The sequence below is a fragment of the Boleophthalmus pectinirostris genome, unplaced genomic scaffold (genome assembly GCF_026225935.1).
Source record: "Boleophthalmus pectinirostris isolate CB_2022bp ecotype Guang Dong unplaced genomic scaffold, ASM2622593v1 HiC_scaffold_19, whole genome shotgun sequence".
NCBI classification, from domain to species: Eukaryota; Metazoa; Chordata; class Actinopteri; order Gobiiformes; family Gobiidae; genus Boleophthalmus; species Boleophthalmus pectinirostris.
Window position 1 is genome coordinate 2741830 of NW_026571140.1, and position 27977 is coordinate 2769806.

General features: G+C 39.8%; 1 protein-coding gene across 1 annotated transcript; it reads right to left on the reverse strand.

Moving 5' to 3' along the window:
* Window positions 1-331: 331 nt before the first annotated feature.
* cln6a (CLN6 transmembrane ER protein a) lies at window positions 332-27965 on the reverse strand. The gene is made up of 7 exons (XM_020939360.2): window positions 27822-27965; window positions 23198-23315; window positions 22985-23083; window positions 21602-21790; window positions 16739-16794; window positions 7440-7559; window positions 332-1557 (listed from the first exon to the last, which is right to left on the reverse strand). The coding sequence occupies exons 1-7, from the start codon at window positions 27869-27871 to the stop codon at window positions 1287-1289; spliced, it is 903 nt and encodes a 300-aa protein (XP_020795019.2). The 5' UTR covers window positions 27872-27965; the 3' UTR covers window positions 332-1286.
* Window positions 27966-27977: the final 12 nt, after the last annotated feature.

The following is a 27977-nucleotide window of genomic DNA, read 5'->3' on the forward strand; positions in this document are numbered from 1 at the left end:
CTTCTCTCCAATTTATGTCTCTCTTTTTTTATTTTAATCTTCATGATTATTTATGTTTTGATTTGTTTTTATTATGATTTTAATACAATACAAATAAACTTGCCTTGCCTTGCCTTAGTTTTACTTCTAAAATTATTCTACTGACACAGACATTTACATGGACAGTCTGGTGTAATAATAGATTTGTTTCAGGTGTTTTGTGGAGTGGGTAAGACTGTTTTTAGTGGCAGGAGAACTATGGCCATTGACATGCACTAGTCTAGCACCAACAACCTCTCCAAATACAAGGACTTGATGGAATATTTCAAAAAGTGTCTCCACATGTCTCCAACACTCTGGCTCACTAGGAAATGGGACCCTATGTCCAAAATTCTGAACTGTCCCTTTAACATGAAGTTGTTACACTATCTCGTGATATTGTCAGCACACTCAAATAGTTTATCGCCGTTTGATAAATTAAGTTACAATGCTAAGTGAACATTAGTGAGGGGGATACGTCTTACCCATATGTGTAAATGACGAGAAGAAACGTCTCAAACTTCAGTAGCCGCACAACCACTCAGACCTGATTGACAGAACTAACCCCGTCCCAGAGAGAGTCTGAAATCTGCTGAAATCCTCCAAGACACTGACATGATACAAACAGAACAGAGACTCTTTCTGCAGGAGACATGCGCAGGGAGAGACGGGGTGATGCGCTGAGGAAGATGCTCGTTTGTTTGTGTTTTGAACTGTTATTTTGCGCTTCATACACACACCCTCCTCATGGAAAACACACTAAGAAATGCAGATGATGCAGCTTTTAAGTTAACGGCGATTGCTGTGACTGTGGAAGAAGGAAACAGAGCTGCTACATGTGAGCTCAGCATCAGTGAGTTGATGGTGAGACTTTGGCAACGGCAGTGTGACGAACTGACTCAAAGCAAAAAGACAACAAAAGTTTTCAGAGACGATAAAAGCAGACGGCCTGAACTTGAAAACGTTCTTAAAGACGTGGACTTGTATTCAGGTGCGGTCTATATATGTACAATTTTTTAAAATTTTGTTCAAATTTAGTTGTTCCGGCATATATTCAGGTGCGCCCAATAGTTCAGAAAATATGGTAGATCTGCTTTAGATAAAAATGATGTGATGTCACGTCCAGGTCCAAGCATCAGCTGATTGTGAACACAGCCTATTACATTTTCACGGTCATATCACGCAGCCCCACTCCACAAACCTGCACAGTGCATCGTTCAGTACCCTATCACCCGTTACCACCGGCTTTCCTCTAGCGCCCCCTGCTGTCAGTGTGTGTTCTTGATGTGCAGGGTGTAGTAGGACCAGGGCTCGGGCACATACACCAGACCCGGGTACTTGGCGCGGAGGGTGGGGTCGTCCCAGAGGAAGCCCACCCACAGTCCCACCAGGAGCAGCGCCAGGCCGAAGCTGAGCAGCAGGAACCGGCCGTTACTGTCCAGAGCCAGGCCGCGGCGCGTCTGCAGCACCCACACAGCGCCCATGCACCCAAGGGTGACGAGGAAGAGCTCCGTGATCTGACCCTCCGTCACCAAGTACCTGCAGGAAGAATAGAGAAAGATAACTGCTGAACTGGGCAGGACCTGGAGGAGTAAAGGGGAGAGCAAGGGGAGAGGGGAGGTGGGGTCTGGAGCCCCTGTAGTCAAGTGTTTAATCACAAATGCCTGGCTGTAATCAGGGCAGTCTCTTGTGATGTCACCAACAACTGGATATTGGGCACTGGATCCAGGACACGTCCATTATTAATACTTTTTTGATCACAAAGCTACAAATGTACCTAGTTTGCACTTAAAATTGCTAAAAATAAAAATAAAAAATGTCCATGAACAGTAGATAATGTGATTAAAACATCAGAACCAGTTTAGTAGTAAAAAGTTGATTTAGTGTTTAGTTCCACTTTCATAAGATTCCTGGTTGCACTGTCAAATCAGTATATTGTAATACCAGATTAAGTCATGTCATGTAACCTTTTCCCTGGTAAAAATCAAACTATCAGCAAAAATTGGACATTGTGGGAACCTGGCCTGACGTGGTCAAAGTAGGAGGCAGACTAAAAACAACAAACGTGTCTTTGACCAGACAAAAATATATTTAAACAGATTTTCCAATGTAACGTAAAATAAATTGATTATAAATAAACTGTTCAAACAAATAAACAGAAAATAAGTAACTTAAATCAAATACAACAAAATTATAACATGCACCCAGCTGCACAGAAAACCTGTTTGCTTTTATACCCCCAGCAGGAAGTACCTCCCCCAAGTAAGGACCAGTTCCTTTACGGGTAACTTTCAAAAGTTTAAAGCTAGGATTTTGTTTACATGGGTCTAAAATACCTGTTAAATCAAAGTGTTTACCATAAACTTAACAGTGTTATAATAAACTATAAAACCAAATACACAAAAACAATGAAAACAACTTAAACCAGTTCTCAGTATTGTGGTTCACTGATCACAATGTAAAATCACTATCATATTATGTCAGAATGAATTACTATATACCAGAAAAAGCATAGGATCTCTTCATTAAAGAGAGGGTCATGTAGCCTGTGAGCTTACTGTTCTTTACTGGAGTAAAAGTTACTGTAAAGCACAACTCAACCTGCACTAGCACTGACTCATGACTGCTGCAGGTGCTGGGGTTTACCTGGAGACCATTCTGGTTAGAGAGACACTTTAGGTTTAAACACACTGGATTTCAGCATTGAAACTTGCAACCCAAATGAGAGACTCGTGTGAGGCTCATTCTGCTTTCTGATTGGATAATTGTCTTGAGAACCAAAAAACCAAATCCATGCTTATGTCACAAACCAGGAAGACGTCTGGAAACATGCGATGACAACTTTCTTTGGGCTCTGCTCACGGTAAAAAGTCTGACAAAATGTAGGAAAAATGAGAAAATGTCCCAGTTTTCTCCACCTCCAAGTCATTGTAGTGTTCCGTTCTGTTCAGCAAATCAACAATTACAACCATCCCTCAGTTTTCATCATTTCCCCACTGACACAACTCCGAGTGCACTGGGTACATGCGAATCCGAATTCCAGATGATTCCAAACAGCACATCCATCTGCAGTCTTCATTTTACCACTGATCACATTTACTTCGGTGGGTTTGATCACAGTCTGTCAGTGAGCTCAGTGTCTGGAACTACACCGGAAGTTGTCATTGCATGTTTCCAAACGTCTTCTTGGTTTGTGACGTAAGCGTGAACAGAACCTATTATAACATAAACAGCTCCATTGTATCCAATACACGCATCAAGAATCTCGGACTTCCAGTCACTGCGCAATTCATACCGGGAAGGATTTTCTGAAAAAGTGAGCATCAAACCTCCATGTTTGTTTTCCCAGTGGGATGTGTCTATTGACAAAGCTGATCTTTCTCAAGTCTTTTTGAACCATATCACTTTTGTTTCTGGTTCTGATATTGTCATATTTTAGTTTCGTGATTCAGATATCGTTAATTGTGTGGTTGTTGGATGAAAAATAGTGAAAGGTGAAGGCGAAGGGCAGGATTGATCCACAGGAAGGACCAAAAAGGAAACATTTGGCTGCCTAAATCATCCCGAGTTTGCAGCGAACATTTTGTATGTGGAGCGACAACAAAGTGGGATCCTGTTTGTTAAGCGAGAGGTGCAGAAGACAAACAGACTGAGCTGCACTTTCTTGTTCTTGTAGTTTTACAGCAACATTGAGTCTTGGTCTCTTTGCAGTGGAAGGTGTTTCTTGGTGAACAGTTGGTGCCTTTCGCTTTGGCGTTGATTTTTTAAATCCGTAACCAAGGTGGAGCGAGAGATCGGGGTTTTATTTTGTCGTCGCTCCACATACAAAATGTTCTCTGTAAACTCGGGATGATTTCTTAGGCAGACAAAGGTTTCCTTTTTCATCCTTCCCGTGGATCAATCCTGCCAGTCACCTTCACCTTTCACTATTTTTCAATTCTGTTGGGAAGAGAAACAGTTTGAACAGAGGTTTGCAGTCACACACATCTGATTCACTTTTGCATTTATGAAGTTCGCAAACCAATTTCTTGAGACGTTTTCCGCTGTTGGGATCCAACAACCACACAATTACGATGTCCGAATTCCAAAACTAAAATATGACAATATCAGAACCAGAAACAAAAGTGATATGGTTCAAAAGACTTGAAAAGATCGACTTTGACAATAGACACATCCCACTGGGAAAACAAACATGGAGGTTTGATGCTCACTTTTTCAGAAAATCCTTCCCAGTATGAATTGCGCAATGACCGGAAGTCCGAGATTCTTGATGCGTGTATGCTTTTGTAATGAAGAATAAATCAGCATTACAAAATGTTACCAGGAAAATCTGTATTTGATTTGTTTATCTTGCATCTGGGGACATGCACAGTTAGGTCATGTTAATGAAATCTGAAAATGAAAACACTCTGCCCTTTCTCAATGAATATAGAACAGTTCAGTTCTCAATTTGAACCACTTCATTTGAATCTGTGTGATTGCTGCTTAAGAAGGCATAATCCTCCAGTATCATTTGTATTAGTCGTACCACTGCCAACACAGAGCACATACACCAGATTAGTGATGTGACTCGGGGGCAGGTCCTTCACTCTGTGTTTGTGAGGCCATCGGGCACAAAAACTTACCAAAGTCAAAGAAGTGGATTATTCTGTCTGAAGTGAACGCATCATCGCACCAGTCGATATAAACACACAAACAGCCACCTGCTCTGGACCATAATATTATGTCGTAAATGTGAAGTTTTGTCGCTGTTTGAGTTGTGAAACTGCAGCGCTGCCTTCTGTCCAATGTTTACTTTGGTGATAATAAAATCCGACTCACACGCTATGCACATTTTTATGAGTTAGTTTACAGGGCTGTCGGCATGTGCTCCCCCATACTGCTCAAACCAGTCCAAGAAACAGAGTAATAATGTATCCAGATGTAGTGGACATAGTAGTAAAAATACTAGGATCTGTGCTTTCTGTTTTAAAGAGGGGCTATTTTACTTCTCTGGGGGATTACCTGCTAACACATAACATATTTAGACCACCATGTTAACTTTTATTGTTTTGAAAAGGCTATATTCACATGAAAACAACATATTAACATGTTTTATAAGTTTCACTTTTGTTTTAGCAGCCCTCCCCTCGCTTCAGAGCGCTATCACAACACAATCGGTGTGCAACCCGCTAATGAAACTACTGCATATCACATCAGGTTTGTCAAGTTGCTGTGCACAGTTTTGTATCATGTTCTTATATATTTATGGAGAGTTGTCATGTGGGACCATGAGTGACACAGGCAGAGTCTTATAGCTAACCATAAGGAGGGTTCAAATAGGACTCAGGAGAGATCACTAGTTTACTGAAACATGCATGAATGAAATCTATTATCTCTTCAAGCATGTTTCTGATAAGAGAACAGCATTAAAATGAGGTAGAAAGCTAAATATCTATATATCTATATATCTCTCTCTCTCTATATATATATTCTTCTGCCTCCAGTTAAGTGTATATATATATATATATATATATATATATATATATATATATATATATATATATATATATATATATATATATATTGCATAATACCCCCTCTTTAAAGTGTATTTTCTAAAGATGATGAATAATTACGAGATATTTGATTGTGTTGTATTTAAGGTTGTCAAAAGTATTTAAAAAATCAGATACTAATTGATAAAACTAAAACTTGTATCGAAATTAGATACAGAGCAGGTATCGATACTAAAAAAGTTACATTCACAGGAATAAACAGCTTTAGAATGATGTAGAACTGTACGAGAACAAGTAGGAGAGTACATACATAGACTAGTATACGCACATGGACCACTATGGAACATGCACCACGAGTAGTAGTAGTGATGGGCCAAACGAATCAACACTCGTGTCAAGCTCAGCAAGTGACGCCTGTGTCGAGCTGTGTTTCTGTGTGTATCACTTTTAGAAAAGTCAAGTGACCAATACATCTACTGTGTCATTTGGTGTGGCTCGTGTCGGGAGCGCTGAGGCAGTTCTTTTAGAGTGAAGCATGTGAGGCTGAGTCTGTTCAACACCACAGAACCAGAGAAACAGAAGACAGGTCTATCTGTATGAGCTCTGTCTGTCACTACAGATTTACTGAAAGAACTATATTATGTTACTATTTTACTATCATTTTCATTAACCATCAGAAGTCGCTATAGAATGCACCACTACAGTGTTAAAAATGTGTTACACACACATTGAGGCCTCATCTACCCTTATATCAGTGGCACTGAGGGAGTACACAGATATAAGGCTTCATGTGAACAGAAAAGACAGTACTATGATTTAATGCTGAAAATCGCTTTCTGTTGTCTAAAGACGGGAGGAGCTCGGAGTAGAGCCGCTGCTCCTCCACGTCGAGAGGAGCCAGTTGAGGTGGCTCGGGCATCTGTTCCGGATGCCTCCTGGGCGCCTCCCTCGGGAGGTGTTCCGGGCATGTCCCGCCGGGAGGAGGCCCCGGGGAAGACCCAGGACACGCTGGAGGGACTATGTCTCTCGGCTGGCCTGGGAACGCCTCGGGGTCCCCCGGAGGAGCTGGAGGACGTGTCTGGGGTGAAGGAAGTCTGGGAGTCCCTGCTTAGGCTGCTCCCCCCGCGACCCGGCCCGGATAAGCGGACGAAAATGGATGGATGGATGGATGGATGTTGTCTAAAGAAAGTTTTTTAGTATGACAGTGGTATCAAAATTGGTTTTGAGTATCGAGTCAGACCTGAGTATCAAAATTGAGTTTGAAATAGTATCATGATAATACTACTCTTCTCTTTTAAAGTCAGTATTATGTATTTCTTACTAATTAATTGGGACTGGAACTGGATACAAGCAGATGAGCCCACCAAGTTACAATCCAATCCCAAACATGTTGGAATGCGTCTCTTTCTGGGTATTTTTAAGGCATATATAAACACCTATAACTGAATGAATGCAAGAAAGATCAGTTTAATGCCATACTGTGGAATGCTGCAGGCAAAGCAATAATATCTCCATGGTGACAAGCCAGTGACCTTATTACTACATATTGTTTTTTGTTACTTCATTTTCCCTGGGTAAGTCGGAACAGAGTTGATACTTTGCAGTAACATCACGCTGAGGTTGTTCTACATCTATGTCTACTGGCAGAATGTTCAACAGTTACTATGGTGACATGATGCAATAAATGTAAATGAAAAAAAAAAAATGATGCAAAAAATGTAAATGTAAAAAAAAAAAATGTAATGGTGATCAGCCCGAGCGTCCATGGTCCTTTTTAGGTGTTTGATTTTAATCTGTGACCAACTGAAAAACTGCTAGAAAAAACTTTGTGTGAGCGAGTTGTTTAAGCATGGAATGTTGCCTGACAGCTGCAAAGTATCAGCAGAGTTTGTACATTTATCAGGACTATGAGCAGACACTGACCAGTAGTAGAGGGCACTGGGCCCCAGCAGCAGCCACCCGGACACTGGGAGCGTCTGCTCTTTGGCCTGGCTAAAGCATCCACAGAAGTAGATGAGCAGGATGATGAAGAACGGAATATACCTGGAACACAGACACAAGAACAGATGTACAGAGTAGTCAGGCTGGGATCAGTGTTGTTTTGTTTTTTTAAAGAGAGCATAGGCAGGGGTCTTTAACCTTTTGCCTTTGGTGAGCTACCTTTACAAAAATGAAAATGCCAGAGAGCTATTAATTCGACATAAGAGGGCAAGTCTTAGATCAGATGTGGGCAATTCTTTTCACTATGAGGCCACATGAAAAACTGAAAATATTGTGGAGGCCAAAATGCTTAAGTTCTGCATAATATTAAATTTAATTTCTGTATAAAAAGCAGTAAATATCATTGTTTTGATGCACTGGTCAGACTGGGAAGAGTTTGTGTTCTGACTAAGTAATAGAAAAGTGATGTTGCCTTACAAAAAATTTCATTTAAAAAACACCTGTAAAATAAAAGCAATGCAGCTTTAGTATGCATGAGGTCAAATGATAAAATATGTTTATTTTGTAATTTGTGTGTACAATCCTTCAGTCGTCCAGGTAGAATCGATAGCAAAAGAAGAAATTCAATTTGTCAACTGGACAAACAAAACAAAAGTTTATTTATTATTAAGTTAAATAAACTTTTGTCCAGTTGGCAAATTGAATCTCTTCTTTTGCCTTATTTTGTAATTCGAAATGATCTTAAAAGGCCGATCAGATTCAACTAAAGGGCAGTATGTGGCCCTGGAGCTGGACAGTGTCCAGGTCTGTGTGAGATGGTACAGTAACAGCCTATAAAACATAAAATAATTATACATTTATTTGTACACAAAGTGCAAAATAACACATTGACAAAGATAATTAATCAAATTTGAGTTATTCAGTACAATACGTATAATTCAAAAATACCTTCGTGAGCTACTTATAAGGGCGTGAAGAGCTACTGGTAGCTCCCCAAACTACAGTTTGGAGGCACTTGGCATAGAGTTTATATATAAGTGTATATATAAGTGGACATAGCTAACACGGTAGCCGCTGTGTTCCAACTACAACATGAGCATGGTGACACTTCTGGGTCCAGTGATTCTGGCTCTAATTCACTTTGTATTGAGGAAATGTGAGCCCTCGCTCTGTAACTGCTGCTGTCAAGGCTCCACATTTTGGTCTTAAAATGTTAATCCTAACCTGCTCTGCATGATCCTGGTGTTTTTATGTCACTATTTTGACCTTAAATCAATTACTATTCGCTCCAATAACCACTTCCCTCATGCGCTATGGGTGATGTTACACTCCCTTAGTCCAGTTCATCTTCATACTGTCTTTCATACAGAGGGATATCAGTCTGGTCACTTCTCCCTCAGTCGTGCCTTGAGTCGCTCACACACGGCCATCCAGTCAGATTTGTTATTTGTATGATCAGATTTGAGCCAAAGTGGGTTGAAGGGTGACAGATGGTTGGCTAATTGTTATTCAGTGGGATTTTCATGGTTAAAGGGAATGTTTAATAAGACATCATGCTCCTATTCTGACATGCATTAAAACTGGATTGTTGTTTGAAGCCCTGGCAACATGGCTGAGACTGATATGTGTAAAAATAAAACCTAAATTGGTTGGTGATTGATTAAACGGGTAACTTCTATGACCAATTTTAGATACTAACTAACTACTAATGCTTCTCATGTTTTTTAACACAGTTACATTTAGAAAAGGATCTACTGGGACGATCGTGTATTTGAAAGTAAAGTAGTTCCAGTATTATAGTTGTTGTTTGTTTAGTGTGATAGGTCTAGTAGAACAGCCAGACTGGCGCCACCCAGTGCCTCTGCTCAATTTCATTTCTCTCCAGCAACTAGGTCAGAAATTAGAATAAATTAGACGGTTTGCAAAAACCCCGGAAGTGCGAGTTCAGGCACCAGCCAGTCAGTGCAGAGCCATACATTCAGTGTTGTCAACGATTCCTGAGATCGAGGATTTAAAGCCGGAATAAAGAAAATGTTTGGTGAATTTTATCAAGGGGAAAGACGTTATTGTCCTGCTTCCTACGGGATTTGGGAAAAGCTTAATATAGCAGTTAGCCCCTTTAGTGGAGCATTACATACGTCACGACCAAATAGCAGCGATTGGTTAAATGATAAAAAGCACCCATCTACCGTCGAGCGAACGAATTCTAACACTGCAAGGTCAGACGGTTTCTTTGAAGTGAAACGAAGTGAAACCTGCTGATGAATCAGTTTAGTAGTAGTATCCATCTGCAGTGATATTTGAAAGACAATGTACTGTTTTGTCATATTGTCAGAAGTCAATAAAGTAACCAAATCAAGTAGAAGCAGTGGTCAAAGAAATGATTCAAGTAAGACTAAAAAAGTATTTTTGAAAAGTGCTATTAGATAGTAAGTATTGAGACGTAACATCTAATTTATAATTTCAACTTCAAACATTGAAGGTGCACTGTTTTGGTTGGTTGTTCGTCACCGGCTTGGATATGTTATTGCTCTATCTGGAATGTTCCACAGTATGACATTAAACAGGTCTACCTTACATTCATTAAAATACAGGGGGTTTCACAGCTTCAAAATACCTAGATAATCTCCATGAAGACAGAAATACAGGGTGTCCCAAAAAATGTTACATCATTTTGCAGGCCAGTACTTTTGGCAAAATTTTCACAGAATCTATAGAAACAGATCAAGATTTTATATTTAATGTTTTATTTTTGTTCTGTTTTCAGGTTGAGCGATGCCGTTCACTCCCAAAAAGAATTTGCTCAACCTTGTCTTCTGATGTTGACGGTAATTGGTCACATTTTTCTATAGTGCTTTTCCACCTTTGAGGCACTCAGAGCTCTTTACAACCAGGAACACTTACCCATTGACACACCAGAGTACACAGACACCAGAGGCGAGGTGGGTTATGTGTCTTGTCCAAGGACACAACGACAGCATTCATCTGTGGGAGCTGGAATCACACCAGCAAACCAGTGGGTCAGTGGTTCTGAGCGCTTAACCAATGATGTTTATAACAGGAGTTAATATTTGAACCACCAACCTTCCTTCAGATTAGTGGGCGAATGCTCTACCATAGGGGTCTCCAACCTGCAGATGGGAAGCTACCAACAACCCAAAACATGCTACAGGTCTCCAGAACAGTTGATAGTCAAGGTCAATTAAATACAATCAATTCAATCATTGTGTGTCCTTAGGCAAGACACTTCACCCACATGGCCTAGTATGAAAGTGGTGTGTGTGTGAGTGATGGTGGTGGTCAGAGGGACCGATGGCGCCGATTGACATGGCAGCCGCACTTCTGTCAGTCTGCCCCAGGGCAGCTGTGGCTACAATAGTAGTTTACCATCACCAGGTATAGAGTGAATGAATGAATGCTGAATGAATAATGCTGAATAATGCTGTGTAAAGCGTCTTTGGGGACAGAAAATGTCTGTGAAAAGCGCTATATAAATAAAGACTTACTTACTTACTTACCATCAGCTCTCCACCTCCTTCCAAGTAACTCGCCAAGGGATTTCTGAATTATACATATTGCGTTGAATAACTTATATAAATTTGATTGATTAAATGCCTATTTCTTTTGCAAATGTATACTTTTGATGCCTAATTTTGTGCACTGATAACTGGATAATGAGTTTTTATGTTTTATAGATATCTAACAGTATCTCATCTTCAGCTTACCATGGCTCTTATATTTACAAAATTTCTGGCAGCCAATAAAATAGTAGATCTCTGACATTTTTGTTTTACAGAAAGTAGCTCACTGGAGGAAAAAAGTTGGAGACCCCTGCTCTACCAACTGAGCTACTGCCGGCTCTACCAGATCCTTCAGCCCTATATAAGCAATCTTTAAATTTTTGGTACCAAGTCAAAAAATTTTTGCCAGTTGGTGAAGTTTTTCCAAAGTTTTACATTGAAGGCTGCACAGCCTTGGGGGAGTGTGTGCGAGCAGCTTCCAAGACACAAAATGACTTCTCTGTGGGAGTGAACGGTCTGGTTAAACCTGAAAACAGACAAAAGTGACAGCAAGTGGTCCAAAGCAAGAAAAATATCTGATGAAGGCTTCTTTTTTTTTTTTTGCCAAAACATTATTTTGAAAATAAAAAAGCTTTTGGACATCGGCCATCTGAGTGCACTATGCATTTTTTCACTTTTGTCTGGCTACTCCTTGCATTTGCACCGCTACAAGAATTTTGGTGTGCGTTTTCTGTCTCTTTTGATAAACTTGAAAACAGAACAAAAGTAAAACATTAAATATAAAATCTTGATCTGTTTTTATACATTCTGTGAAAATGTGAGGTTATTTCAACAAGAATTGCCAAAATTAATGGCCTATGAAATGATGTCAGATTTTTGGGACACCCTGTATTTAATGGCATACTAGGATTCATTTCATATTGTCAACATAAAGCTTTTGTCACTTCTAGACTTTTACTCAAGTAAGTGCTGTTATTTTATTTAAGTATCCTGCTAGAAAAGTACTCAAATCAGTGTAACTGAGTACTACCCACCTCCACATATTGTTCAATCTCACTTTCCAAGAATTATGAGCATCAAGGCTAAAAGCTGCACTCAGACCTCCTTTTCAATTCAAACAAAGCCGTCCTCCATCCTACTTATCTACAGCAGCATCAGCTCACAGTGGGGACAGACTGACCCACAACTCACAATACATCCATCTGGTTTCATCATCTGCACTCACGTCTTCTATCTCCAGCACTATAAACACACTCAGAGAACTCAAGATGTTGTACTAAATAGCTACAGACTAAGGGAGTGTGATGTCGCAGTTCTAGGGTTATGGGGCGAATTTAGAGTCGAGTTCCATATGGAATTCTGCCAAGCAACCAAATAGCTAATCCGGCCAGACTGTTGAAGGTAACACCAGTGGTTCAGCAGGGATTGGGCACTTAGCAACGATGTCAATCAAACCTTTTGCCAACACAAGCAGGAGTAATCTCAGGGAAAGAATGTGCCTGATTGGTCCATTTTTAATGTTCATATCTTGAGTTACGAACAAAATAGCAGAATAAAAACACCAGGATCATGTAGTGTGGGTTAATACGAACATTTTAAAACCAAAATGACGAGACCCACCGCAGCGGTTACAAAGAGAGAGGAGGTGGTTTTCCAATAGCATGAAATTGATGGAGTCAGAAGTGCACCCATTCTCATTGCCTATTTGGCATGTAGTCGTTGGCAGGTTAGCCATGCCCATTTCTGCTTTTTGTTTTTATCTGGTCACATGTGTTTTATTCATTTAAACACAAATACAGAGGAGCTTCCTATGCTTTTTATAATAATTTCACATATTCAAGCACTCTTGACATAGCACAAGGCTGTATATATTTTGTGGATTCATTTTTATAGAATATGAAAATACAGGATATAGAAGAAGGCAACATTTTGAGTAAACATTTTCACTTTCTTGCTTTGGCAATATTGTAGAAAATCCCTGATCCAGACCTGGACTAGACCTGATTTAGTCCTAGTTTGTAGATTGTTAGATTATTGTTTTTATACCTCGCTCAGGTCAAATGTAATCCTGTTTTAGATCTGATTAATTTATTCCCGCCTTGTTACTCATTTGAATCTACTGTATACATGATTTAAGGTTTTTTGTTCTGGTTTCAGTACTGGTTTAGTTAGGGTGACCGTATCTCCGTTTGTGAAAACCCAGACACCTTATAGGGGGTGGGGCCTCGACATTGAGCTACTCTCACCTCGCAACCTGTGCACATGGCCTCCCACTTGTCCCGACTGGGCTGGAAACCGGAGAATTTCTTATACAAGTCATTGTTAAATGCACTTTTACGCTTTGGCATGTTGCAGACTGACCGACTGTTTGTGTCTGCTTGCTCCTTCTGAGTGCGCAGAGAGTAGCTCTCTGACGCTCAGTTTAATGCCCCCAATGAACGGTAACCTAGACATTCCCATCACTTTAAAAAAAAACTCGGACCTCCAGGACAGGACGCAAAAAACGGACATGTCCGGGGAAAAACGGACATGTCCGGGGAAAAACGGACGATTGGTCACCCTAGGTTTAGTCCAACAATAGACTACGTTATACCTAATTCAGTCCGGATGTAGGCATAGCTTAGAACTGGATTATTCATATTTCCGTTCTGGGTAAATCACGGGTTAGCCATGCCCATTTCTATATACAGTCTATGGTTAAAATCTACTTATATTTCAAATGTGGATGGCAGGGGCCTATGTAACTACAGGAGATTCACTGTTTTTGAAAGAAAACTCCAAACTCTCCACAAATGTTGAAACTTCTCATTGTTTAATTCTACAGTATAGTCTACTTATCTTCTGCAAGCATGCAGCTCTACCAGGCCAAGTTACAGGTCAGATCTATGGAGAGGTGACGCCGCTCACAGATACAAGAATGTATCTTTATCTTTATCAAGATTTTTGATAGCTTAATAGATAGATAGCAGTTCAATGCCATACTGTGGAACATTCCAGGGAAAACAATAGCTCGTCCGTGAAGAAAAGCAGGTGACAGACCCATCAGCAGAAAAGATACATGGTGCAGCTGTAAAGAGGGAGTATTACACTTCTATGGGGTATTGACAATGAACACATAACATATTTACATCACCATGTTTGTATTTGTATGTATTTATTTATTTATTTATGGGAAAATGCATATTAAAAGACAAGATAATGTAAGAGACAAACATGGACTTGTAAATATGCAGGATTGTAGCCAAAGCTCATTTCCATCTTTAGTCCCCTGCTGGACCAAGGCCAGCTGCATCACCCGCGCAATTCAGAAAACATGACAAAAGCCTAGAATACCCGCTCCTACATGCATCTCTCACTAATGCACTGTAAAACACACTCACCCAACATTAGGATTCAAATGTATGGGTCAGACATACACTCTCATTACTTACACATGCACAGCACTAACATCTGTTTACAGATCTATACACAAATCAGATTCCAGTCCCCGATTTTTACTGTTTTGAAAATGCTATATTTGTCAAAAACAACATATTATTTTCCCCAGGAGAGATCACTAGATTACTCAAACATGCATGGATGAAATGTAAAACCTCTACCGGCGTGTTTTTGATGAGGGAACAGCATTATATCATGGTAGCCTTTAATAATTTGACTCAATGTATGCATATAGATGTGTGCTGCTGGGGTTACTGAAGAACACCTGTACAATATTCTTCATTAGAATTCGATGTCGATATGTTCCTGACTGAGATCACAATAAGAGGAAGTATCATTTGTATTCATCCAATGGCAATAAACGTCTGTATAAAAGTGCCATTGGTGTAGAGCTCAGTGAATGCATTGTGAGCGTGGCGGTTAAGGCTAATCTTTTGAATTATTAAACTGTATTAACCCTGAGACATGAGAGGCTCCGCGTTCATAATGATTTTTCTGTATCACAGCCACTCGAGCAGGAATCAATGAAGTATTCAAGGACTTAAGGGGAGCTGTTCGCAAGTCACTGTGTAATATGGTGCCTCGTAGGGTTAGACTGGATTTATTCAAGAGCAATCTACGCCCTTACTCAAGGACAGAAGAGTGGCACTTGCCAACTAGTCCAAAGGTTGTTGGTTCAAAACTCATTACCAGCATTGCCCAGTGTCATTATATCCTTCAGCAAAATACTTCCTCTGAGCTTGACTAGTTGTGCTGATAAAATGATGTCTCTGTAATTATCTGTGTAATCCCTCAGTCATCCAGGTATGATCCTTTTTTTTTTCTTTGCTATTCTTTTGTTCTCTATAATTGGTTACCTCTGTGTCTGTTAGTCCTGCCTCTTCATATTCAAATCAGGCAGTACCTCTGACTGTCATTTAATCCAAGATGCCACTGGCACAGAAAAGCAAAACATCAACAACTATAGAGTTAGCAAAGGTGTGATACATGGATTTAACACATTTTTCAATAACTCAAGCCTCAATAACAACTGGACTGTTTGCCAACTTGTATTTACAGGAATCACATTTGGGTCGCCAGTTTCAATGCATATATACAGTTGGTTTAAAACTAAAATGCCTCTCTCTGATATGAACAGTCTCTTCCTAAAGTCCAGCACCTGCACCAGTCATGAGTCAGTGCTGGTGCAGCCTCTGCAGCTCAGGGAGGGAATTCTGGAGTTTCTGAGCTTCACATGACACCTGTCCACATACTGAGACTGACACAAACTTGGATGTGTCTCTATCTGCAGCTTAAGGCTCTAGAGACACAGCTTCAGTTACAACTGCAGTCAATTTTTTCATTTTAATTTTTTATTTTTGTTTGCGCAAGGTCCAATTGTAAGAATATGTACAAGTGCATGTCTGGGACCATTTTTGTGCTCAGAAGGAGGAGGTTGGAGTTTAAAAAACGTATCGTGTCCTACCCCAATTGTTTTACCTTAACATGTGGTTGATACATACATACATACATACATACATACATACACACATACACACATACACACATACACACATACACACACACACACACCCCCACATATACACACATACATACATATAGACATACACACACACACACACACACATATACATACACACACCTACCTACATACATACATACATACATACATACATACACACACACACACACACACATACACACAGCCAGCCACCCACATACACCCACATACACATACATACACACACATACACACATACACACACACACGCACACACACACACACACACACACATACATACATACATAATGCAAAAAGACATATATACATACAACCACAAATATATTTTCATTTGTGAGAATTATTTTTTTTGGTTGTTTCTTTTTTTTTACATTTATGAAGTCCAGTGCAGTCTAGTTTAGTATAACAACAAGAATGCAGGCTACTACAGTTCCAAAGAATTGGATAGAAATCTTTATAGGTAGAACTTTGCAGTCTCAGAATCAGATTTACTTTTATTTTCTTCTTCATCCATTAAGGGGGAATAGTTTAGGTTACACACATGCAGCCAACCGTGTATGTATCATAAAATAGAGCTGGGTGTAAAAAGAATTCCACACACCATTAATAAGCACATTGTGGACGTGCACCTTCAGATTTGTGGGATATTTCAGACACTAGGATTGCAATGCCACTCCTGAGACTAATGACCGGTGCACATGGAGAGAGGCTGGACTCCTGGCCTGCGTAATTGCACTGTGCTTCCATATGACACCTGTGTGTGTGTGCGTGCATGTGTGTGTGTGTGAGTGTATCCATACCACATGAGGTGTCCAAGCTGCTCGTCGTAATAGTAGAGCAGCTCAAAGGAATCGATCTGAGGAGAGACACAGTGAGTCATGCACAGCAGTGCTATTCCACATTCTTCAGGCTTCTGTAAGACCTCTGAGTTATGCATTTATATATAGGTCTGGCCAATATGGGGATAAATCCAATCACGAACTCATCACTGTGACAATGTGTTATTTTGGTCTTATCATTGTATTTGGATTCTATATTTCTCTATTTAATGCAGCAGTCTGCTCAAATGCACATGCTTGTATTCACAGTCATGGTCCTACCTGCTCGTCATGCCCAGCCCTGTCTGATCTCAGAAGCTCAGCAGGGCCGGGCCGGGCTAGTACATGGATGGGAGACTGCTGGGAATAACAGGTACCACAGTGGGGCTAGGCCTGTCACGGTAATTACTATATCGACTTATTGATCACTATACGAAAGCTGGAAATCATATATTCTGGTGCTCAATATTTCTTGTGTGTACAATTTGTTTGCAATAATGGGGAGATGTTTTCCATTCTTATGTAATAATATAAGATTTGAGCAGTAGAGGTTGGAGCAAATAACGTCTGTGGCTAAGTGGTTCCTTCTGCTATTTATCTGTTCAATGGAATTCTCCTGCTTTGAGTCAGCAGCATAAAGTAATTTCGATATTAACGTTTAACAATATTTCTCTGTAGTGATATACTGTACTTCACAATAGCTGTTTTCAGGCCGGTCAGAACGGTGCTGGTGTCGGTTCCCGTACTAGTTCCACTGGGAACCAAAGTGCTCACTGGTGAACGACCCGCGTTCATACTATTTATGGGAGCCCATGACGCGTCATCGTCAGAGGGTGTGGATTTACCACCAAATAAAAACAAGGCCATATGAAAATGGATGTCACAGAGAGGAAAATAACTATCATGGATTTCATCATCAACACCAGCATTTGGACTTATACAAGTCATTCTTTATGTGCACCAAGCTCTGCAACAACATCAATCTGCTGTGGAGAAGACGGCACCGACGCCGAATACAAAGATGTAATCTTATCAGGCAAACACAGATACATGCAAAACAAACGGTACGTAATAGTTTTTGTAGACTTAAACTTTTAATTTAATACGTGATAGTTTCAGTTGCTCTTTGTTTGTTTATTTTACCGCGTATGAGCTGGATGAACATGCTGATGAACATGTCTTCTGTGTCGTCACGGTTCGCTTAGAAAAAACAAGTTTTACTTGGTTCCTGTTGGGAACCAACTTTTTGGTTCCTGAACGCTCTGATTTCCGGCGTGAACATGTGAGTTGGTTCAAGATTAGGTGCGGGAACCGGAACCGGCACAGTTCTCTGTCGGCCTGAAAACGCCTAATGTGTCACTGTGACAGGTCTGTGACAGGTGGGGCAGCAGTGTCAAAATGCTGTGTCCTTTGGCAAGTCACTTCACCCACCTTGGCTAGTATAAATGTGGCGTGTGAGTGTAGGTGGTGGTCGCAGGGACTGATGGTGCAGATTAGCAGTCTCTCTTCAGTCTGCCCCAGGGCAGAGTGTGGAGTGAATGAATACTGGAGCATAAGTGGTATATAAATCATGCATTATAATTATTCTGTTTCCTCTCCCATTAGTCCCATTAGCCTCTAGGCTCTGACTGAGTGACAGCTGGATTTAAGCACTACATTACACATTTAATCACACTGAAGTGTGAACTCCAGAAGAAGCTGGTGTTTTTTTACTTCTTAAAGGCAATAGAGAAATATGAAGTGTAAATGAATTGTGATAAACTCATCATGATCTGGCTCCAGGAAAATCATGGTATTCATTTTAGCCATACTGCCCTTGCTTTTGGATTTTTGTGGTGAAATATGAAGAGCCATGTTTTTCAAACATCAAGTTCCACAATAACCAGATATTACTTGTTACTGGGAGTCCCTGCTCAGACTGCTGCTCCTGTGACCTGGCCCCGGATAAGCACAAGAAAATGGATGGATGTTAATGCTCCTGTTGAATGGTTTACACTGCACTTATGCTCTGTCTGTTTTCTCCTGCGTCTCTTCTGCAAAGAACAAAATATCCTGTATTTTTATAAAAAATAATCTATAGATTTAAAAAAAAAACTGTTAATGCTCCTGTTGAGTGGTTTGCACTGCACTTACATTGTGTCTGTTTTCCCCTGCGTCTCTTTACTCGAGGCTGCCACAGAGACCGGCAGAGGTCATTTTGAAAGACCACTCCCATCCTCTTAATAACGAGTTTCAACTAGACCAGTCACCATAATGACTATCGCTCAATAGATGATGGATGGAACAACAGTTTTTGAGACGTTAATATTATTGCAGTACTTTTTCTTTACACTGGGGGTGTATTTTTGTGATTTTTTTTATACATCAATAAAATTTGAGCCGTAGATGGCTGAATGCAATATCTTCTATGGCTCATTAGAGAGACAAAATAACTCCTAAAGTGTTGAATTCGGCTGTATATTTATTAGTTTGCGTTTTCACCCCATTTAGAAGAGTTTTTTGTTGTCCTACTTCAGGGTAATGTGTCATTTGTTTCAGTATAATTGTTTATCATGGATATTTTCTTCAGTGATATATCATACTTCAATATCAGTTATTGTGACAGGCCTAGTTTCAGCTGCTATATTATTCCTAGTTTGAGTTTTGTTCGCCTGCACTATGCGCTGTGGTCTCTTCTCCAGATGCAGATGTGTATGAATGTGTATGTGAATGAATGAGCCTGCTCACTGATAACAAAAATGACCTGTCCTGTAGCAATAAAGTCATCTTGAACCTTGATGTGCACTTTGAACACAATCCTCATTTTGAAACCTACCCGACAATTTGCTCCTATCTTCCCTATTGTGTTATATAAGATGCATTCTGGTGTTCTGATAATACAACTTGTCTTATTTACATAGAGCTGTGACTAAAAATAGCTGTGTTACCTTGGCCCGGATGTGTCAAGTGATGTTTTACTGTCAGCAGTGTGATGATGTCAGAATGGAGCAGTGAATGCAGAGGTACAGACTCTTGTGGAGGCCCCTCACAGCAGGAGCACGTGGGAAACATCTGAAGCTGCTTGGAGAAGTGTATGAATCCTGACAGCAGATATAAACTAACTCTATCTCTGTATCTATATGAATGATGATATAAATCTGATATTCTTCTAACCGTCCTGCATTAACCGTGACAGGTTAATGCAGTTAGTAAATATTAGATTGATGTGATGATAAATCATGTCGTTTGACAATATCTGTGTGATACTGCAGACTGAACAGATACACAAGAATGTGTCACTAGTTTGGAAAAAGGAAGAGGTGTATTTTTAGATGGTAGATTTATACTTATAATTGAAGATTGACAGGAGACAATATTCAATACTAATCCTGAATTGTGCCAATCAGAACATCAGATAAAGATAAAACATAAAACTGGCATTATAAAAAGTCACCATAACAAATGTAAAAAATGTATTTCCTTCAACTGTCTCATATATCATGGGTATGATATTAGACTTAAATCTCAGTACTGCAGTAGTGTGTACTCTTAAATGGTGGACATCTCTATTTGACTGATTAATAAATGAGCCTTTCTACAAAGCGCATTGCAAATTTCACATATTACATAAATATAAATGTTTATCTGACACATCCAAGCAGTATTATACATTAATAATTACTGTTACCCATATTGGGTTTACATTAGAATAGCCTAGATCAGGGATGGCCAAACTATAGCTCAGTGGCCAGTTGTGGCCCTCACACCAAATGCTGAATTGTCTCAACTGATCATAGGCACCACTTGCTAGTACTACAAAAGTAAGTAAATCTACCACTACTCAATCAAATGCCTCATTTTGTTTTGTGATACATGTGTAAAACGTGTGTTCCAAGAACTGGTGGCTCTAACAAATCTGTGTCAAATGAACAGATCCACTGTATTAAGCTCCGGTCTGTGGCCCTCTGCTTCAAACATGTTTAGGTGAAAAAGACACACTTTATTTATAGTCCTGTTGTCTTGTATTTAACCTCCTGCTTGTGCAAACTCACAGGGCCATGTCTGTTTCCTCACAAATCTGGCCACACTGATGCTAAAGTGAAAAAGAGTCCTTTGCTGACATTAAAAAGATATAACTCGTGATCCTTCATGTGTGCACTTTTCACATGTCATAGTCTTGTGGGTTTAGATGCAGCATCTCTGTAAAACTGTATGTCCTTCTCAATAGAGACTAAACCAACTCTAGTCACAAGTCACTACTGCCACCTGCTGTTCACGGGAGGAAACTGAATTGTGGGAAACTCAAAATCTGTCCATTTCTCTGATATCTCAACACAATTAAATCATGAAATCCACCGCAGTAAAAGTCACTGAATTGGTTAAACTGCATTCATCTTTTAAAAATGATCATGAATTCCATTGGTATTGTGTTACTGTAAAAGCTACAATTATATTATTATGTATTTAATTAGGAGATACATCTGCTACACATTTCAGAATTTCAGGAAGGGAGTTGATTGTTAGTCTGGCCTCGCCTTTAGTTCATGTATGACCGACCACTGCTTAATTCAGTTTTTTGCTGCTCAGATCAACAGTGCAGTGCAGCCCTGCGAGTGAATGTCAAACTGAATCAAATGCAAACTAGGGTTCTTGTCATTCATAATTCCTAAGTGTGTCTGTGTGTGTGTGCGTGAGTGTGCATCTGTGTGCATGTGTGTGTGCATGTGTGTGCATCTGTGTGCATGTGTGTGTGCATGTGTGTGTGCGTGCGTGTGCATGTGTGTGCATGTGTGTGTGCATGTGTGTGCATGTGTGTGCATGTGTGTGTGTATGTGTGTGTGCAAGTGTGTATGTGTGCGTTGGTACCAGAGAGGCAGGCTTGAGGTCCTTGATGATGGGGTTGTCTCTCACTGATAGGTGGAGCTGGTATCCGCTCAGCAGGAGGCGGTGGTTGATGGAGTCTCCCACTAGGTGGATGCTGGCGCCCATGACGAAGGTGATAATGCAGAGGTAGACTGCAGAGCGCGGCACAGTCTGCGGGCTGCGCTCTATCAGCTGTTAGAAACATATGTTTACACATAAAGAGGAACACTGTGTTCTGTACAAGTGAGGAGGCATCACAGCAGGACGTCCGCTCACTCAGGTGTAAATATATTCATTATGTAATGCAAAGTATAACTTTACTTCACTGCTTCGTAGGACAAAGCTGTTACTGCACAGAATCCGTGCATAATGACTGGCTTATTAATATCAAATGTATTTTTTTAAAACAGTAGTGGAATTCACATATTATCAGTGTGCTGGACTGGTCGCCCTGGGTCATCATGGAGTAGTGATGAGACTACTGTAAAGAGCTTGAGGAGCAGTGCTTGACGAGTTTGTATCCCAGTTTTGTTCTTTTAGTCTAGTTCTTGTCCTGGACTAGTCCAGTTTAGTTAATGTTTGAAAAGGCACACTATGTCACTTTTCTTGCTGCTTGTCTCCATGGAGATTCAGGAGTTTCAAGGTAATACTATCTTGAAAAAACATGTATTCTGAAACATGGCCTGGTGCTGTCACCTGCTGTCTCTATGGAGATAGATTAGTTTAATCCCATACAGTGAAATATTAAAGGCAAAGGCAATAGCATCTCACATCTCAAACAGGTGGCGGACCCTACACTTGTACTTGGTGCTTTGTACTGTTGGTTTTTGCATGTTTTGTACTCTGCATGGTGTATGTTTGTTTCTGTTAGTCCAAGATAACAAGGACTGAGCTGGCAGTGAAACAACTGGCCTTTTAGCTCTGGGAACAGAGGTCTGGCCCCAGTGGACCTTTCACAGCTGTCATTGTGTTAGAGGTCTGTGGGAGGGAGTCATTCAAATCCATCGCTGTGACCCATCTTTGACCTGACTTACTGCTTATTAATGCTTATTAAATTGTTGGTTTAACTTTTATATTTTTGTAATTTGTATACATTTTTAGGTAACATTTTGAGATTTTCTAAACTGTTAATAGCTGTTTGTGGTGAAAACAAAAAATTGTGAATTGAGAAAGAATTTTACTGCCAGCTCAGTTATTTTGGCCTAAATCATGTACAATACTCCCTACAACAGAAGCATGGCCGGACTGGACAGTACTGAACAGAATGAATAACATTATCATAGTGTCTTCACGGTTCATGTTTCCAGGTCAATATACTTTAATATATTCTACAACATTTATTTTTTTACAGGTGTTTTTCAACCTCGAGTTCTATTTGTCCTTTACCTTGAGCATAATGAAGGGAGTCAGAACATTGTAGGCCATGTGAAAATAGTCCCCCGCACTGGGCTTGTTCAGTGGGAACCACTCCAGTGGAAGGATGATCTAAAACAACACAAACACATCTCTGAGCATCCTTTATCAAATTATAACATCACTCACCAGATTTTAACACCCCATTTCAAACAGCACGGTGTTGTGATTGTGAGAGGCCATTACCATGACTATAGGCCTTCCAAAGTCCAGAATCCAGTTCTGCAGGGTCAGGCCCATCCACAGGTCCAGGTGGAAGTGCTTTCTCCTCGGTGGTGAGTGATCCTTCAGAGCAGACGGAGAACTGGAAAAGACATTTACAGAGACACCGTGACTGTTAAACAATCAACAGAGATCAACATCAGGATCATTTTTCTGTTTGGTTTGGATGAATGAATAAACAAGAGGAAATTACTACTTAAATCATACTAATTAGGAAAGCGCTAAATCAATACCAATATCGAATACTGGGGACGATACTGATACATTTACAGGATCGGATATCAGCTTCCAGTATCGAACCAATAATGATGGATCGGTGCATCCATAATACTAATCCTAATTAATCTAATAATAATTTCAAGGTACACTGTCAAACTTCCTCGACATACATCACCTGCATGATTCTACGGAAATATCAGGAAGCTACGGTCCATTCCAATCAGAACCTCTCGCTACAAGAACACCTGTCAATCTATAACACCTGTCAATCTATAACACCTGCCACTCTATAACACCTGTCACTTTATAACACCTGTCACTCTATAACACCTGTCACTCTATAACACCTGTCACTCTATAACACCTGTCACTCTATAACACCTGTGGGACGAGACAGAATTTTCACAAGACTAGACACGATGCAGTACCTAATTTTGACCATACCATTTTTGATTTACTCTATTTCATACTTTTACTGTCATCATATTTTATTAATTTTTTTATTTTGTTTCATTCATTTAAGATGGATATCAAATAATGATGTTAGATACATCAATGTGAATTGAATGAAAAAGAAAAGAAGTATAAAGTCAAGTCTGCCTCCTTTAAACACAATGGTTCCAACTACATGAATCTGTAACAGCTACATTTAAAAGCCACTTATTTAAGTAATTACACTAAGAACTCATTACCACAAAAGGACAAATACACTGCCATCTTTTTTTCTTTTTGGAACCACAGTGTCTTTTTTTCACAGGTAGATGGCAGATATAAAACCTGCCCCCCCTTCCCTGTCCTGGCCACTCCCACATACCTGACATTAGTAAGGTGTCACTTTCAGGTACCAACATCAGCCTTCCCAAAAATGGCACATGAAACACTCCAGAGACACACACCAGAAACAGACTCTTTTAACACTCAGGACAATCAACAATCAAGAGATTTCCCTAGATAACATCTCTTCTTCCCAAGATGATGTTAACCAAACAGAGAAGGAGATAAATATCATGCAGGTAACTTGGACTCAAATGCAACACATGTACACCGGCAAACAAAGTCTTATTTAAATAACTGAAAGTGTCCTATAACAGGAAATGTTTATAATGGCAACTCAAACTGGAAATACAACAGAGGAATATATGATATTAAGTGTGAATGAAAATATCTTCCAAGACTGGGAATACACTAGTAAAAAACAGACTGGGAGTAAACTCAGGAACAAACTCAGGGACAACAAACAGGGAAACACAGAATTGCAGAAGAAGCAAACAGATCAGCTTCAGGGGTTATGATTCAGGGTTTTCAGGAGCTTGAGTGTCTGTCTTAACAGGTTGACAATCTGGCAAAGACTGAGGGAGCAGAGGGAGTATATATAGACTGGGCCTGGGCTGATTACAGAATGAGGGGTAGCTGTAGGGAAAGGAGGGAGGTGGCAAAACGAGGACCGGAACAGACTGAGAAAAGGAACTGGATTGGGGAAAACAAGTAAACAAAAAAGGACTGTGACAATAAAATCACCATCAGTGGACCGTTATCCGCAGCTTTTCACAGATGTGTTGCCAATGTTGGCCGCAATGGGTTTGGTGGATAATAGGACCCAGGAAGAAACAGCTGAAGCAATCCGGACAACACTCAACAGGAACTGACCTGAAAGATCTAGTGGAAATTGAAAAGTGTTGTCCAAAATAGAGGAAGAGGACCAGTCGCTATTGGAAACTGAAGAAACATCTAAATTTCCACAACATATTCATTCAGCTACAGTAATCCAACACCAGTCTCCTGATGTCACTAAATTACAGCTCGACACAAATGATGAGCCCAAGCAGGATGTGGTCCGCTTCAGTGAATTTACAAGTGCTGCACACAGAATTTCTGTTCAAGTTGGTCTTCACTGGGGTCATTAAGGAGAACAATGGCATCATAGTGTAATGTGAACCAGATTTCTGGTCTTCTGTCAGGTCACTATCAGACTGCACTAGTGTAGATAGCATCTAGCGGTGATGTGTGAGAATACAACAGGAGTGGGTAACGGCCGCTTTAACACTTTTCATGTCTCATCCAAATGTAATTGAACATAGAAGAACTATCTCACAGGATAATTTTCCTCCTCTGTGCACAATCTTCTAGCAATTTTGTCTGCTGTGACACCAGATCTTGTCCCATCCCTAGTCACTCTATAACACCTGCCACTTTACAACACCTGCCACTTAACAACACCTGCCACTTTACACACGTCACTGTCACTTTAAATAACTGTAATTAATCTACATGACAGCCTCCACTGACACGGACAAAAACAACATATATTCTGACTGATTCTAAAATAGAAAGTTAAAACCGTACATCAGAACATTCTCCATGGAGAGAGATGTTTTATGCCATAATGTGTATATTATGTTATATTATAGCCAAAGGAACAACATTTCCATGGAAACAAGCACAAGGAGGCCCTCCTCCAAGACAGGTTTGTGGAGATGCAAGTGCACTCTTCAAACATCTTGTTCTAAAATACACTAGTGCTTGTGATTTATTCTCTCTAGTTTTGACATAATTGGTTGAAAGTTGGTGCCTATCATAAAAGCAAAGTGCCGTGTACAACGAGCCTATAAAAAAACTACCAAAACAGTATTTTTCCTGTCCTCGTGGTCTTTTCTGTCTATTTATGAACAGTGTTTGCTGAGTTTGCAGCTGTAGATAAGACTCTATTCAACACATGTGTACATTCATTGTGCAATTTCCCCCTGCTCTGTGTGGACAATATAACAAAAAGAAGAATACCTCTAAAAGTCCCAGCGGAAATTCTATTGGCAAACTGTTTGATAAGTTGTTCCAAAGACATGTCAAGATTGGTCCAAAATCCAAGGTGTGATGGAAGACTCATATCTAACTAAATCCTCCTGTGCTTGCATTATGTTTGCTGGAAGGTACACATAGAATTGGTGATTGTACTGTGTGCATATGTGTGTACAAAATGATCTCGCGAGATTTTATCCTCTGTGGATACGTTTGACACGGGCATGAAAGGGTTACGTGTGCTCAGGCTCTGGAAAGTTGAGTATATTTGAGCAGCTGGAGCTAAAAGATTCCTCCACACACAGAGACTTGTAATTCACATATTCAGACAGAGAGCACTTTAAACTGTGCCTCGGGTTTTATTCTGTAGTGACAGGATCAATATTGACACAAATAATCAGTGCTAAATTTGATTAAAAATGATTGTGAAATAATATCATCAAATAGATCCACAATATTTAGACCTTCTTAGACCTCCATGATGACTTAGTTTAAAGTGAGAAAGAAGGGAGAAGTGCTGCTCCTCTGTCTGTGGGGGATAGTGGGGGACAGTGGGGGAGAGGGGAAGGAGGCTAATCATTTGAATAATAAAAAGGAAGTTTAACAGACATATTGTATATTGAGTATACTGTAATAATCAGTGGTGCATGTGGGGATTTAGACTGTAGAAATTTAGTTTAAAGCATAAAAGTTGTTTAAATCATTCAGGTTATTGAAAACATAATGAAAATGATGTGATTTTTATAACTATATCAACACAAAAACCCATTCACAACATAATGTACAAAAACATTAAACCAATTAAAATCATGTGACTAAAACTGTGAATTGATTGAACTGATTATTGTAAATTAATTAATCTCAGGTCTCGTGAAAATTTGGTCTCATCCCACCCCTAATATCTGATACAAATTTATTTTTCAGCTCTAGAACTGTGTATAAAATTTAGATTTTAAATTTCACATGACCTATATGTGTCCTCAGAAATGAAGTGAACATGTTCAGATCGTATTTGACATCATGTTCCATTTGTTATAATTTGGTGTTTTGTTCTAAAGAGAGTTTCCAATGCGCCTCATATGACTCTCTCATTTGTGTTGCCAGGTTCAATGCTGAAATCCAGTTGGTTTACACCTAAAATTTCTCTCTGATATGAATGGTCACTCCCTAAAGTCCAGCACCTGCACCAGTCATGAGTCAGTGCTAGTGCAGCTTCTTCAGCTCAAGGAGGGAATTCTGGAGGTTTTGAGCTTTCACATGAGGCCTGGTATGTCCATATTTCTGAGAAAATAAATGTATGTCTATTTTCAGATTTAGAAACTGCATGATCAACAAAGTTTAGATGTGATTTAAGACAGTAATAGTGCAGGCAACTAAAAAAAACTCCTTAAACGATCTGTTTTGCAGACAGAGAAGTTTTTTTAATATATAAATATATCCGTAATAATAAATTAAGCACACATTGATACGGCGTGTCACGTGAGCGCTCAGGTCCTGAAGTTGGATGAAAAGCGCTCACCCCGCTCTATTTGAGCTCAAATAAAAGCACATAGCAGCCTACAGAGTTTTTACAAACCTCATCTGTGCTGAGGATGGAGGACTGCGACGTTTTCTCACGGTCTGCATTTTCAGAGCGTTTCAGTAACTTATTATATATTATATTTTATATTCAAAATCCAAAGTAAAATGCCTCGAGTAGTGGCATCCTCTTCACTCGTGATTTACTTCCTTG

Coding starts and splice junctions, on each gene's coding strand:
- cln6a (XM_020939360.2), bottom strand. CDS start 27,871: ATGCAGACCGTGAGAAAACGTCGCAGTCCTCCATCCTCAGCACAGATG. Junction 23,084..23,197: donor TTGGAAGGCCTATAGTCATG/GTAATGGCCTCT, acceptor GTGTTGTTTTAG/ATCATCCTTCCACTGGAGTG. Junction 1,558..7,439: donor CCCAGTGCCCTCTACTACTG/GTCAGTGTCTGC, acceptor TTCTTCCTGCAG/GTACTTGGTGACGGAGGGTC.